The following is a 15,564-nucleotide window of genomic DNA, read 5'->3' on the forward strand; positions in this document are numbered from 1 at the left end:
CCACGGTCATCAACACCATCAAAGGCCACCACAAGCTTAAGACCATCACGTTCCAGAGAGAAGCCCAACATACAACCACAGGCAGGCCCCCTCACTTCTGCCACTGTCTGGAGACTGGAAGTGGACCTTGGCAAACAGTTAAAGTTCCCAGCCAGGAGAACACCAACACGGCTTCGACCAGACATGATCATTGGGTCCGATTACATCAAGCAGCTGATCATTTTGAAGCTCACAGTGCCCTGGGAAGAGCGCATGGACGAGGCCAACGAGAGGAGGTGTGCCAGGTACCAGGAGCTTTTGGATGTTTGCAAGAGGTAAGGCTAGAGGATGAACTGTGAACCCCTGGAGGTGGGCTACCAAGGATTTGCTGGGTGGTCTCTCTAGTCTACACACTGCTGAGCCTCACCAAGCAGCCCACCCTGGGCAAACACTGCTGGGGTCTGGGCCCAATGACTCTGGGTCACATCTCCGATGATGTGTCCCAGCGCATCCGCAAGATGTATCTTTCAACTTCCACACTGTCAATCATGGGTAAACATGGCAACCTGGGCCTCCGCAAATTGTTCCTTTGGCAGTAGTTCTAGTTAGATAAATCAATGTAGATAGGAAATGTTCAAAAAGTACAGTCAATAGTTTCACAGAGTACTTCAATATCTCTGTATTTACTTCAGTTACATTCATTACTATCAACATGTCAGTGACAATCATTTGTCTTAACTCACTCCTTTTTCCAATTCTTGTTCCTTTTCAGGAAAGTGTCCTATTTCAAGAAAATACTTTAATTTTACTGACAAAAATATGCAGAGATTGGGTCCCAGTATTTTAAAGTCACAAAATATTAAAAAGGAAACTGAATTCAGACAGCATATAAAACTATATTTATTGACAATTCAAGTGAACATCATAGAGGAGTTGAGCTGAAAAAGAGATTAGACTATTGAGGCTTGATGTTTTTCATCTGCTTCAGAAAAGTCTTTAGTAAATGGAACTGAGTCCCACTTTCATTAATATGAATGACTCCAGTCTCCCAGTGAGATGAAACACAATAAACAGACACAGAGGAAGTAAACAGTTTTAACATCATCCTGAAGACTTGCAGTCTCCATAATGGCGTCTCATGTAATTATACAGAGACCCTGAGACATCAGCATGTAATCACAACCTGCATAACTGTCATTTCCCTGGCTGCCACTGGAAACATTCAACAGGCAGTAAATAATATGACAAATCAATAAAAATAATGGACAACCAATAAAAAAAAATATAATGGCACATGAACCATTCTCAACAAAAAATAAAAAGGTACATAACAAAAAAAAAAAGCCATGACCTTGGGATGTCTAATCTTTAGTTTTAAAAATAAAGCTGGTGCACAATTGTGACATCCTCCTTCTGAAACAGGTGAGGGAGCCTGTGAGGTGGATTTGACCCGTCTGGATGGAGATAAAGTGACACTTTACCCCAAGAGTATTTTGCCTTTGAAATGCTCACAGATACATTTGATCTCCTGCATCACTTCTTTGTGACTGCTATGCAGAAAGACCCTGCCACATATGTGTGGCTTGAATCCACTCGCAACCTTAGCAAACATCTAACAAGAGCAAAGCAGCTCATAAATGTTTACAAATAGACATTCAGAGTGGTACTGCTGTTGTTAGCCATGAGTTACAATTAGCTCTGAGCTAAATATACATAGCTGGCCCTTTCTGCACTCTGGCGACACAAAGAAATGATGCAGGAGGGAAAAAAAACAATTTTATCTCAAGACAATGAATACTGGAAAGGCAAAATAACTTTTTGGAGGAGTTATCATGAACAACATTCACACTTTTGATACATGCCATTGCTAATGTTCAACAACACAATGAGTGATGAATCCAGGGCTATGTTGTGATCTCTGATAGCGTGACTCGCAAGGAGTTTGCTGAGCTCTCGATAGCCAGGATGAAGGTGTCTTCATTGGAGTAGTGCTGGATAATATTATCATCCATGTTCACCAGGATCCTGAGGAACACAACATAGATAAGAAGGTAAGAAAGACTCATCTTTTAAGGTTCATCATTGTGACTCCTAAATTACCCTTTTTTGCTTTTTTGGTAAATATTGACCATCCTGTCAATAGGCACTCCATATTTCTCTGAGATCTGTAATGAAGAAACACAGACTGAAAAAACACCAGATCATTATCATTTGATAGGGATAGTCTCAGTTCTACGATCCCTCATCGTGCAACAGCTACAAAAGAACGTCATTGATACTCACAGCGTCCATTAAGGACTTAAGAGTTGGGGAGTGCAGCATCAAGGCATCAAATACGTCATCACTCTCCTTCCTCACGTAAAGTAAAACTGGTCCACAGGTCAGAGAAAATTTAAAGGAACAATTATTATTCACATGAAACAAACAAGACACATGACAACAGAAAAAGAACATTTACTAACCTTTCCTTTCCTTGTCCACTATGGCTTTCTTGGGTGGAGGTGAACACACATCTTCACCAACACTTGACATCCTTTCCACCAGCACAGTCCTACAGAACACACACCAAGATCATGAAAAGCAGTGTGTTCCTGCCTCTTGGGCTTGTGTGCACCCAGAATAATTTAACTTTTACTTGACCAGATCATTATTTTTCAATTATGGCCTTTATGTAGCAACACAGATGGATTTTCCTTCTCAGAAGACTGTTTCATCTGAACTTCATATGGACAGTAGAGAATAATCATTTATTATGTTGTTTAATCTAGTTTTCTTTTGTTGTTTCTCATTTCAGCTAACAAACAGCCTAAATGGGAAACACATTTACCAATTGCTCTTCCTGACAGCAAAAACAGTAAAGGACATGCCTCTCACATTTCTTTGACATGTACACTGTGCATTAAGAAGTTATATCATAGGGGAAACTGTCAATAGTTAAGCTTATGCGATGCAGGGAAAGTGGGTAGCAAGAAGACAAAAATCCAACTCAATCAGCTGCAATTTTTTACAAAACAGTCTCAGCCTCAACCTACAGCATGATGAGGATTAACGTCCTAATTGATCTTCATATGCAAATGTATGTTGCAGGTGAAAATACATAAACAAAGTGTGTATGTACCCTGGTGCAATCATGCAATTGTATCTCCTAGATCATCCAACCTCATGTTCTCAGTGACATCACTTGCCTGCCCAACAATCTGTGGCTGCTCATTCGTGGCAAAGTTTTAAAAGTTGTCAGTGATGGACAAGTTGGCTCACATATAATCTGAGCAGTCCAACTCAGTGCCTCCTTAAATGTATTATAAGTGACTGTGGTGGTTTTGTTTGTGTTGAATGTTAACCAGTCTGTTAGAGGCACTTGTGAAGCAGTTATGGTCTGGACAGGGATCGATAGCTGGCTTTGTTTAGCTAATGAACATGTCTTTGCATGTGCGCACACACGCATGTGTACACACACACGCATGTGTACACACACACGCATGTGTACACACACACGCATGTGTACACACACACACACACACACACACACACACGACCTAGTCTGTCAGTTTGCCTCATGTAGCTTTTGACCATATCACTCATCTACTAGCTTCTCTGCATTGGCTCCCTGTCATTTGCAGAATAGAATTTAAAATTCTTCTTCTAACATACAAACCCTCAACAATCAGGCAGCTTTATATCTGACAAAGCTCACAGTCTCCTACTATTCAGCTAGAACCCTTCACTCCCAGGATGCAAGGTTACTTATGGTCCTTTGAGTCTCCAAACGTGGAATGGGAGTCACAACCTTCAGTAATGAGGCTCGGTTATGAGGCTCCTCTCCAGTAGAACTGTCCCCCAATTTTGATCAGAGATGCAGATACCCTCTCTACGTTTAAGTGCTAAAGCCTACATTTAGGCTTAGACTGCCAGGGGATTTTCCATTACGCACTGAGCACCTCTCTCCTCCTCTCTGTCCTTCTGTACCCATTCATACATGCATACTACTAACTCAACTTCTTCCCTGGAGTCTTTGTGCTTTCCCACTTCCCAGATCCCTGACTGATGCTGCTGCTGGAGGAGGCTACACATCTGAAGAGGCTAAACCTCTCCCATAAGCATCAGTATTGGTATTAGTACCAGCAGTATTCATATTAGTATTTTCAATACTGTACCAACATTAACATCAGTTTTGTGTTTGCATTGTATTTGTCCTTTTCCCTTATTCTTATCCGTTCTTGTCTCCGCCCTGCTCTCCTGCCTCTACACCTGGTATAGCGTTCCTTCCCTCTTCCCCAGACAAGCAAGACGTATGCACATGAACGTTGGAGCAACTAATTGGTGTGAAAATATACTCACCCATCCCTGCCAAGCTCCTCAGTGTCGAAAGCAAACACCTGAGAATGAAGGACAAAATCTACATGAGGCAAACTGCAAGACTGAGGGTGTGTGTGTGTGTGTGTGTGTGTGTGTGTCTCACCTGACCTGCCCTCTGCAGGTTTCCAAAGTGCACATCAGGAATAAAGAGAATAGGCTGGGTGTCCAGGTCTGTCTTTGTCTTGAACAACTTGCTATCGGGACTCTTAATGGGAGGGGTCGGTCCTAACCTGCCATTTTTCCCTAATCCAGAGAGAGTGTGAATTCAGCATCTGTTGCCAGGCAATGGCTCAGAGCACAGATTAAGATTTGATTACATGTGCCTGGCTTTTTAATCTTTTGCAGACCTTTTATGTCATCTCTCTTCTACTCAGTTCATAATTTCCTGGAAAGAGTTTTGTAACCTCGTTTCGGTGATTCAAGCTTGCTAATCTTATTCACTTCGATGAATTGGTATAATATCTTTACCTCTCCTCTTCCTGAGCTGCTGCTGCTTCTTCTCCTCATCACGAAGCTTCCTCTCAGCACCCTGCAGAACATATACTCAGTTTTCAGAGGTCCTGAGTAACAAAGAAAAGTCATCCTGAGGAGTGGGCTGTCCTCACCTTGTCACAGAAGACCTTGATCTGGGAGAAGGCCCTGTGGATGGGTCTGCTGTAGCTGTTGTAGCTATAGGTGTCAACCTGGATTGTCATGGGCATGCCCTTCACACCTTTTTGAGGGGTGAAATCTGTGCTCAGGCAGTTCACTGAGATAGAAACCTAGCAAAGAAAATCAATAGACAGGGTAATTAGTGCATTACATGCGTTAACAAGCAGCAGCTATCAACAAGGACTTCAAAAAAATTTAAGCAATTCTTTTGGCTAAATGGAACTCAATATTCCCTCACAGCATGGGTAAGATGGCATCAATGGCAAACTTTTCAGTGAGGAGTGATACTGATTTGTGAGAAAGTGTGATTCTTTACTGAGCTTGCAAAAAGTGTGGCATTGAGAGATTCAGTTAAAATCCCAAGGTGCATGGATTTGATTCAAAATCCCCTTTCCCTGAAGCTGGCAGCACAGAGCTGCAAGGATCTCTCTCTCTCTCTCTCACACACACACACACTGACTAAACAATTCCACATACAGACATCAATATGTACATAGAGGTTTTATGAAGATTAGAACAGATACCCATTAGTGGGCTTTTCTTGTTTAATGGCAAACCAATGAAACAAATAAGCAAAGCCCCTTATGAATCTTCCCGTTAAACAGGACTGACTGCCTGAGAAACTGGTCAGCACAAATAATAACGACAAAGATTCCTCAGCAGTTTTCCCACTAAGCCGTATCACCAGCGTCATGTCTTAACCTGCATCGGTGAGGGATGATTACTGGTAAGGCCTGGAGCACAAACGAGCCTCACATACACATCCACAAACCTAGGCCATTTAAATGTCTCCTGAAGCACATTGCTGCTAGCATCTCTGCACGTGTGTGTGTGTGTGTGTAATGTGCGTAATATGTAGGAGGCCTGTGCTTGCTTGTACCACATGTGTGAACATTCAAAATATGATTGAAAAAGTGGAAGGTTCGTGAGGGCGCTGTCAAGTGCCATCCACTCCACCCACTACAAAACAAACAAACAAACAAAAAAAGGAACTTTGCAGGAAACAGCTCATGTCCTCTACTGACACATTATTGCTCCCTTACAGCGAGAACAATGATGATTGTTGCCTGGCAACAACATATCCATGCCAAAACAAAACCAAAACTAATCATTTGCTCTAAAAATATCTAGCTTATGTGTCAGCCCAACATGGTCTCATTAAACATCCAATTATTTCTGAAACCCAAAATTTCTAGTTGACAACACAGAGAAAGACCAGCGACAGCAAAAACACACCACCAACATTTCTTCAGACACACAGGCATTCTACTTCCACCAGCCTCCAGTTTGAATTTGTGAGCACAACCACACTGACACACAACCATCTCACACGAGAGAATTCATCAATCATATTTTAGACACATTCAATGTCCCAGGCTTCTTTCACTCTTAACCATTAGACAATCATACAAGTGGGAGGTGATGCTTCCAAGCATGACAACTAATTATGACAGAACTGAAACACTGTTAGACATAGCAAATGTAAATTCAACCACATAGTAATAGTCATCTGAATTAAGCTATCTAAGTTCTAAATGATCTAAATAATATTCAGTGTGATGAACTGCTGTACACCATATGATCACACTTCACATGATAATATGCTATTACGCATATCATTTGTCATCAAGTGAAAAAAAAAATTTTTTTTTACCCCCACTGATTTTACTCAGGAAAAGCACGTGAGTCGTACTACAAAGGAATTGTGTATTGTTTTCTGTGGCTCTGGAGGACTTTGTCACATCTAAGAAAATCACACTGATAACTCGATGATAATGTCATCAGGGTTGTTTCAGCTGGTACTCAGAGACTTCAAACTTGTAATGAAAAACCTTCTGTATGAATAGGACATTCCTCAAACTATACCAATGACCAAGAATTGAAGGAGGAAGCTATCAAAGTTATCTCTCCAAAGAATCCTTGAGACTTCTGGTGTTTCCTCAGAAAATAAAAAAATACATTTAGTTTTACTCTTGTTTAGCAACAAGTCTTTCACAAGCATTTAAACACACCAAATCTTACTGATCTCACCTTGAGATTTACATAACTAGGAATAGATTTTTTTTTCCTCTCTTCAGAAATATCTCAATAATGTTCTTATAATTTGAATACAGTAATTCCTTCAATTTCTTCATTTCTTTTGATCAACCTCTTTCAACTGACCCTTAAACCCTTGGTCATTTCTTTTAAATTTTCAGGTAATTTATTGCTAACTGTCCAGCCTTTGATGGTGAATGTATACTATACAGTATGTAACATCCTGTTTGACCACCTTCACAAGGTGAGCTCAGCAGCAAACCCCAGGTAAACCCTTACACAAAGCATGGAACACCCTCATGGCACGGATAAAGAGGCTGAACAGAGGGCGTTGGCATATTTTCCTTCAGCTATTGTGAAACACATAAGTCAGTAGTCTGCAGGATGAGGTAAAGAACCATTTCCAAATTCTAGAAAGAAAATATTCCCTTATAAGACAAAAGAAATTCAACTAAACCAAATTGTCAACTATCTGAATGTATGTGAATACAAAATGCTGAAAAGTCTTCAGTAAACCATCTCTTCTAATGACTTCTCTCTTATGAATGAATGCTCTCTTACCTTGGCTTCTTCAGTAGCATCCCATGTAAAAGAGACAGCATTGTAGGCGATTTCCTCCACGTTTTCGATCCTGCTGAAACGCTCCTTGCAGTCAGCTGCATTAAAAGGGAAGATCAGAGAAGTGTTGGAGTGGATTTTTGAGGTTGAAACTTGCCTCCAGATGGGATTTTAAAGTTGATTATACACAGTTAAACTTTCATGCAACTCGCTGCAGGTTGCATGAAACTGTTTTCACTTAAGGTGATCAGCATCATGGTGGATACTTATTCACCAGTAGTTTGATTTAATTTCATCACCTGGCACTTGGATCAGCGCTTTGAATGGCTGGTGGATAAAGGTCTGTATTAAAACCAGTCTAACATCTCAGAACACATCAAAGATTCAGACACAAAAAAATACTACAGTTCCAAATATAGACATTAGTAACAACCCTACACTTGAAATCCACGTTGAGGAAAATCCCCCCTTCCATCCATTTTCAACCACTTATCCTGTTACGGGTCGTGGGCTGGCTGGAGCCCAGCTGCCTTGGGGTGAGAGGCGGGGTTCACCCCGGACAGGTCGCCAGTCTATTGCAGGGCCAACACATAAAAAGACAACCATTCGCTCACAGCCACGCCTTCGGTCAATTTAGAGTATCCAATTAGCCCCGTCCCCTCTTGCATATCTGTGGACTGTGGGAGGAAGCTGGAGTACCTGGAGAGAACCCACACAGGCACAGGGAGAACATGCAGACTCCACACAGAAAGATCCAGTGTTTGAGCCGGGGCGACAGTGCTAACCACTGCACCACTGCGCTGCCACGTTGAGGAAAATATTAGCGTTAAAATGTGCATGTAAATGTAATGGAGTGGAAGCATGTATTCTCCAGAAAAAAGAAATCAATGAGGTCTCAACTCCCCATAGAGGATTACTCAACTACAGGCCTATCTGTAAATAAATCCAAACTAGCTAACCAGCTATAATAGTAAATAATATCATACTGCGTACAGGTCCACACATTAGCACTGGCAATCTTTTAATTACAGCCCATAGTTCGTGTTGAGAATCACTGATGGGGCAGGGAAAAAAAAAAATCTACCCACACTCACCTTTTTTCATCTTTTTGTCAAATCTTTGCCTCTGTAGGCCTAAAACATCTATTAAGATGAAACAACATAAGAAGACATGACTTTTCATCAAAAGGGTAGTGAAGCACCTAAATCTACAGCGATGTGTTTTAGACAGTTCTTGATATGATGTAATGTTAAATAATTATTGAAAGGAAGGTTCTCATATTGCTAAAGTAATATCTACAATATTTTCCCTTCAAATGAAGTGAAATCAAGCAAAGCACAAAACAGAAATACTCAACCAACATCACGATTGAGTAAAGCCCTTAGTAATTCCATTCCACCACTGATGTACAGCTTTAAGATAGTTGAGAGTTAAATTTAACTCCTTCAGATTAATCAGTTTACACTGCAGATGGGCGATGCTGGTGCTGGACCAGGGAGGACAACAAGACCTTTGTAAGGATATGTGGCAATATAGCGGTGACATTTAGGACAGGTAGGAAGTTTGGTTCCACACAGTAAATATTTAGCTTGTGTTTCAGGACATATTAAAGTCCACTCTAGCACATTCAGCTAAGGTAAAATGGGTCATCATGTTTGGTTTGTTCCTCTAATACACAGGATACATCCGTGGCACATCCCGCCAGTGGAGCACAGCAAGTCTTTTTACTCACTGCACGTTACATGCAACTGCTGCAAAGACATTTCATGTAGAATAATCAGTATTTGCTGCAAATTACAGTGACAGTATTTTTTACTGTCATTTGAACGCCCACATATTCATCATTTTAACAACACGATCATGGATACAAATTTATTTTGAACACCAGAACACTGTACTAGTGCCTTGCATTGCCTTTGGCACATTGAGCTTCATTTTACACAATTCTCTGTAGTCTCACATGTTTGGAAGGCCCCGCAGACGTGCATAAGGTGATAAAATAAACCAGGCAGCAACAAAAGTCTGAGTGCTCTTCTAAAGACAGTCATGTTGCCCCATGTACACATCTGTGTGTTTCAGCTAGTAATGATGAAGTTTAGGAGCTGTAGCTAAATAAGGAATTTCCAGCCCTACGCGGTGTCTATGTTGTGATATTGAAGAGTATGGTCTCTGCGTCACGCATCCTTAAGCAGTGCAAGTGGAAGTAGCTTTCTTTCCTCTCAGAGGGCGAGGATATCAACAGAGGCCAGGATGCACCTTTTCTGCACCTGCTTGCCCTTACTCACCTCCAACAAGGAGATAAAGTTGATCAGATTTTAGTATGGGCCATGGAAGAACCCAGACAATTTTTGGGCAGATCCACTAAATATCAAAAAATGTTGCCTTTTTTAACATTTGTTTGGCTGAGTTCACCTCTCAGCTCTCCTCACATTTCATTCATGAAAATGCACGTGTATTGTTTCTCAGAAGAGCATTGCATACCACGGACGGCTGTAAACATTCACCATTTGTTGACAAACTGCTGCAAAAAAGTGGGAGAAGAAAAGAAGAAGGTTCTGCTACTTTGTACCTGGAAGTTTTATCTATCTGGAAGTACCTTGATGAGAAGAAGGAAAAGCATGTTTTAAAACTCTTAAAGGCTTGGCTGAGACTGAAAGGCTGTAGACATGAAAACGTTTGCCAGCCTATAATAGACATCTCATTTACACCATTTTGAAATTGTTCTTAACTATTATTTGGGTAAGAAAAAAAATGTCTTTTTTTTCCACCTGAGCAGGCTTTTGCCCCCCCCCAAATATCTAAATGAAAGATTCCAATGGGCCCTTGATACTGCCTTAAATACTCAGCTTTGCTCAAACTGTCATTTCTATTCATCCACATTAGGTTATGTAGTAGGTTTCTTCAAGAAAGTATTGGTATAAACTTGCCACAGACAAAACCAATATCAATGCCTGGGATCTCTGGTTGATTCCTTGTTATTTTCAACCGCAGGTCGAGACCTGTCTCATGTTGATTGTTCAGGATATGGCCTTAGTCCAGGCCCCCACCTGTTCTCTTGTTAACGTGTATGCAAATGCAGACCCACTGTGCAGCTTTGTCAGTGTTCCTGTGGGAATCAAAAATTGACAGTTATTCCAACTGTGTCAGGTTCACCTAAGGATATTTAACAGCCTTGAGTCCTGGAGGCCACTGCAGATTTGCCACCTACAGTATTTACTCTCTCTTTACCCATGCGGTTTTGTAAAGTTTGAATGTCAAAAATCTATATCTGCGCCAACTTCAATACTTAGGTGAATGTGACTGATCCCTAATCTGCAATGATTAGAAACCCCATCAAGTACTGAAAGCAGCAGGCAGACTTGTGTCAGTGAGTCTAACAATCACCAGCTTACCAATGTCCAGGACTCTCTGTTTAGCAGAGTGCTGGCGAGAGTGCCAGTATTTCCAATTCTTCAGTTGCTGATCTCTGCACTTATCATCCCCAAAGACAACCATGATAACACTCTGAAGCAGAAACAAAAACACAACACAAAATAAAGTACAATCGGGTCAGAAGAGATGTCGGCGGAGGTTCAAAAGAATGCGTTCATAACCATCAAGCCCTCCATCTACACTAGCTCTCCATTTATGACCTATCCAGTACAATACTGTCCCATTGCAGTTTGGAGCCTCTCATGGTGCAGTGCTCACTACTGACCAGAGTCCCTTCAGGCCCACTCACCTGCAATTTGACTCTGGGCTTACATCGGGGTGGTCTGAGGCTGGTCGCTGACAGCGTCAGTGCATAAAACTGGCCACGGTTTAAGTAAGCCATGGGTCCATCCCCCTGCCGGGGCCACAGCGACATGCTGGCATCCAGATAGTACTGGAAACCATCTCTGGAAGAAAATGGGGATGAACATGTGGCAAATGCATTTTTAAACATTTGTATTGTGACTGCCATGGACCAGGGGAGAGAGTATTGTTACACTGTAAACTCAGCAGGATAAGACAGCTGTTGCAGGAGTTCTCATGAGAGTCCTATGGCTCAAAACAAACATCCATTTATTTTATCAGAAATCCTCCAATGTACTGCCAAATAAATCCCAGGACAACATTTTACAATGAAGCGACACAACTGACTAACATATTCCTCAGTGGCATAGAGCTCCATTGTTGTTCTATTAATAACATCTGTTCAGGTTCCATCATTACCATGCTGCATGTGGGATTCCACTCAGTGGCACAAATTACATCAATGTGACAGATGCTAAAATGTAAGATACAGTTTCCAATCTAAATTTTTTCTCTTTTTATTTGGCAAACCACAAAAAAATTATCTTGGGACCCCCCCAGGTTTAGGACCACTGAACTAGAGGACCAAATATGTATTACTGCACCGCAGAAAATAGCCCCCAACGAAGTTATCAGTTCCCCCTGTTTTACTAACCATAAACAGCTAACTACAATAATGTAAATATTACAATATTAGACTATAAATTTCCATCTTAAGTTTGGAAAATTGACTTGGGGCTAAACGTTATACAACAGTATCTCACCTTGTTTAGCTTTTTAATGTGATTACTACTTAGTAGACTGAAGTTACCAACAGTGACAAAAAATAATTTCAAGAATGTTTTTTAAAGCCTCCTAAACATTTGTGCAGGCAGCATATGTGGAAAAAATGCCAACGATAGTTTATTTGGATATTTAATTGTTTTTCCTTTAAATTTTAACTCACACTAGCAGGCTGTGCTGTGATTCATCAGCTCTTAAGGGACTATGTCTGTTGTCCATCTGTAAAAGAACATCATATATACACACATATAATTATATATATACACACATATATATATATATACACATATATATATATATACACATACATATAATTATATATATACACACACATATATATATATATATACACACACACACACTATATATGTGTGTATATACACATATACATTTTACTCACCTAATACTTTGTTTTCTTAAAACTTACCATGTTTTCATACATTTTCTATATATGTACACACATACACCATGGTTGTGTGTGTGTGTGTGTGTGTAAACATGGTAAGTTTTAAGAAAACACTAAAGTATAAAAGGTATAAGGTAAGTTTCAAGAAAACAGATGTAAGCCTGACTAAAAAGGAAATAATGGTGCCTCAACCTCTTTGGAAAACAACTCTCACCTCTCCTCCTACAACATCCTCATTCAAGCTATCTGGTGAGATTCTCTGTTCTTCCTTCAAATAGCCGGCAAGGTCCAAACCATTGCAGCTTGGTTCATAAATCATCCCCTTTTGCTCTCGGAGCTCCTGTGGACAGGAACCTCCAGAACAGGAAAACACTGTGGATATGTGGCCCTCTCTCTTGACCAGAGTGAGAGCTGCCCCACCTTTACCCTCCCCTCCTCTGATGTCTCCTGTGAGGTGTTGAGCTCTGTACTTCAAGCTCTCATGTTCTGTGATGGCACTGCTGTTTAGAGAGAGGTTGACAGGCACTGATTTGAGAGCCTGAAGGTGATGGAGTCTGTTCAAGCCCCTACAGTCATCAGGCCAAAGAGCAGAGTGCTCTCTGGGTTTAACATTGCTGGACACACATCGCTTTTCTTTGGGAACCTGACAGGGATAAAGCAAAAATATCATCCCCAGCATGTTGTATAACACATGATGAATATTTTGGCTGGAATATCACACCTATCACACCTTGCAGTGGTCATAAAGGAGCCCCAGAGCTGCTGAGCTGTCCTCATCTCCATTAATGCTCATCATGGCCTTCGTGGCAGCAGTCAGTGGATTCTCCAAGTAGCTCTGCCATGCTTCATACTCGCTGCTGAAGAGTCGGCGGGATGGTACAGAGACGTCGTTGGGTACCACCACCACTAGCTGTTTGCTGGGGAAATGATAGATATAAGGAAACCACATTGTTACTACAAAGTCAATCTGTCATTAAAGTAAGCTACATCTGCCAAGCCACTAGTATTGCCCTGCAGTGGTTCTCACCATCCTTGTTTTAAATAGCTCTCTAAGCATGACATGTTTATTTAGGTTCACTTATGGGAAATAGCTCTCTTTCACATTTAGAAAAAAAAGGGACCGATGAAGTGACACAGAAACAGAAAACGTCAAGCTGGTAATTTTTAAGACTGTTTTATTTCTTACAAGAGCCAGATATCTTTATGAAGGCCAGCTTAAAGACTTTAATTATTGACTGCCACACACTGCACAGATTTTTTATATACAATGTTATATGATCATGATTAAATGATAACCTGTAAAGTGTATGCATCTCTACAAAGCAGAAAATTGTCCTACTACAAAAGCACTCAAATAAAACACACCATTTAAACATTTCTGCATTCCAAAGTCTTATATTTAACCACGTGAAACATACTACTTCTTAAAAGATATCAACTAGGACATCTTTTCTTTCAAAATAAAATTACAGTAGAAAAGCACAGTTGCCAATGAGCAAAGACCCAAGAGGGAAAAACACTTATTCTCTTAAAATACAAGGGAAAACTGGAGTAATTTAATATTGATCAATTGAATAAGCCCCATTTATTACCCATAACACAAATATTTTTTTCTTACCTGTCCAGGTCCATGTTGTCTCCAGGACTCTGGTGTTTTAAATGTGTTGCTTGGGAAACTGGACTTTCTAGTTTGTGCAGGTAACTGAGTGGGTGTCTGGGAAGCTGCACTAGTCTGACTCTTAGATTTTCTCTAACGCAACCAATTACATATAAGGTGTGGCCGAAAACACTAAAAGTCATTCGAATGGCATTGGTGTCGTTAAATTTCAGGCTGCAACAAAGCATTCATAAACGCTAAATCTGATACACGAGCCAAGTTTACTCTTCTTTTTTTTTGCAGAAGTTGGTACACTTGGGGATGGTTACAGCTGCACCTTAAATTGCAGCGTAAACGAGGAAATTAAAGTGGTTTCGCTGATTGGTTGTGTGCTTCACGCGGGCAATACAAGCATTTTCTCATTGGTGAGTGAGGAGAGGAAGGGCGGGAACTAAAAGTTGAGCAAATTTGAGGAAGATGATTTAATAATTCCCTCCACCCACCAATCAGAGCGACATAATTTAGCAAAATATGTCTTTAATTGACAATCATTCACTTATTCTGAGACAGTTTATAAGATGGTTGAGTGAAAGCCGGCCTGGGTAATAGGACAGTTTAATGTATGGTAGGTATGGACGCACCTACCCTGGTATTATTGTTGTCAGTATTGTGACATCTTGTGGCAGACATTTAATCTTACACCTTTACAGATGCTCGCACCGCGCGCTCCGGAAAGAAGATGTAATGGTCATGCATAGGGGTGTCATGAGACAAGCCTTATGTTAAGACACAAATTATCATTGTTATTGTTGTAGTTTTTTTGGTTGTTATTCTATTTGTTATGTATTATTGGTTAATAATAATAACACGTGAAGGCTGCATAAAAGAAGGCGTGCGCAATCGAGCTTTAAGGTCAGAACATTTAGAAGTGCTTGTCTCCTATTTCGTTGACTACCTTTAATATGAAAAAAAAGATCCTGGAAAGACAGGTTATTATTATTCCATCTAAATTCGAATTTTGTGTATGATACGGAATTATATTTAGAACTATTATTGGTGTAGGAGTGATAGCAGCCGGCTAACTGAACGGATGCTTCATCTCTTAAAATGACATGGAAACGATGTTACTGATGTTATCAATGTATCAAGTGGAGAACGGGAGGTCTGTGTCGATGACGTCTCGCTTACACTTGTTGCAAGCTCACATAGAAGTTGACAAGAGTTAACGGTACTACGACTCCTAGAAAACAATAGCAAAGAATGAGAAAGGTGCATGGATAAGACGCAGGGGTGGGCAACCATGTGCCATGGAGAGCCGTGTGTATGCAGGTTTTCCTTCCAGCCAAACACTTTCACAGGTGATTTCACTGATTAACACTCTTCTGTGGCTGAAGGTGTGTTCATCAGTGGAATCACCTGTGAA

The 15,564-nt window shown here is 40.7% G+C and overlaps 1 protein-coding gene across 3 annotated transcripts; it reads right to left on the reverse strand.

Moving 5' to 3' along the window:
- Positions 1 to 870: 870 nt before the first annotated feature.
- Positions 871 to 14,501, reverse strand: LOC147253807 (grainyhead-like protein 2 homolog). Of its 3 annotated transcripts, none has more exons than XM_086219116.1 (15): positions 14,163 to 14,501; positions 13,275 to 13,461; positions 12,759 to 13,187; positions 12,302 to 12,357; positions 11,303 to 11,459; positions 10,974 to 11,085; positions 7,585 to 7,679; positions 4,941 to 5,096; positions 4,804 to 4,864; positions 4,439 to 4,578; positions 4,318 to 4,355; positions 2,442 to 2,530; positions 2,263 to 2,348; positions 2,080 to 2,164; positions 871 to 2,004 (listed from the first exon to the last, which is right to left on the reverse strand). In XM_086219116.1, the coding sequence occupies exons 1-15, from the start codon at positions 14,387 to 14,389 to the stop codon at positions 1,994 to 1,996; spliced, it is 1,929 nt and encodes a 642-aa protein (XP_086075242.1). In that variant the 5' UTR covers positions 14,390 to 14,501; the 3' UTR covers positions 871 to 1,993. The 3 variants fall into 3 exon arrangements, 2 of the variants coding, with proteins under 2 accessions (XP_086075242.1, XP_086075241.1); XM_086219115.1 differs by having other exon boundaries at positions 873 to 2,004; positions 2,080 to 2,144; positions 14,163 to 14,499; XR_015118601.1 differs by lacking the exons at positions 871 to 2,004; positions 2,080 to 2,164 and having other exon boundaries at positions 2,290 to 2,348; positions 4,444 to 4,578.
- Between the last annotated feature and the right edge of the window lie 1,063 nt (positions 14,502 to 15,564).

Source organism: Aulostomus chinensis, chromosome 11 (genome assembly GCF_037954235.1).
Source record: "Aulostomus chinensis isolate RoL2024-O1b breed Wild chromosome 11, RoL_Achi_v1.0, whole genome shotgun sequence".
NCBI classification, from domain to species: Eukaryota; Metazoa; Chordata; class Actinopteri; order Syngnathiformes; family Aulostomidae; genus Aulostomus; species Aulostomus chinensis.

What these genes read in the sequence shown, in the direction of transcription:
- LOC147253807 (XM_086219115.1), bottom strand. Translation starts at nt 14,389, where the DNA reads ATGCTTTGTTGCAGCCTGAAATTTAACGACACCAATGCCATTCGAATG. An exon ending in TCCTTTATGACCACTGCAAG is followed by an intron (nt 13,188 to 13,274) that starts GTGTGATAGGTG and finishes TATCCCTGTCAG; the next exon opens with GTTCCCAAAGAAAAGCGATG. An exon ending in TTAAGTCCTTAATGGACGCT is followed by an intron (nt 2,145 to 2,262) that starts GTGAGTATCAAT and finishes TCTTCATTACAG; the next exon opens with ATCTCAGAGAAATATGGAGT.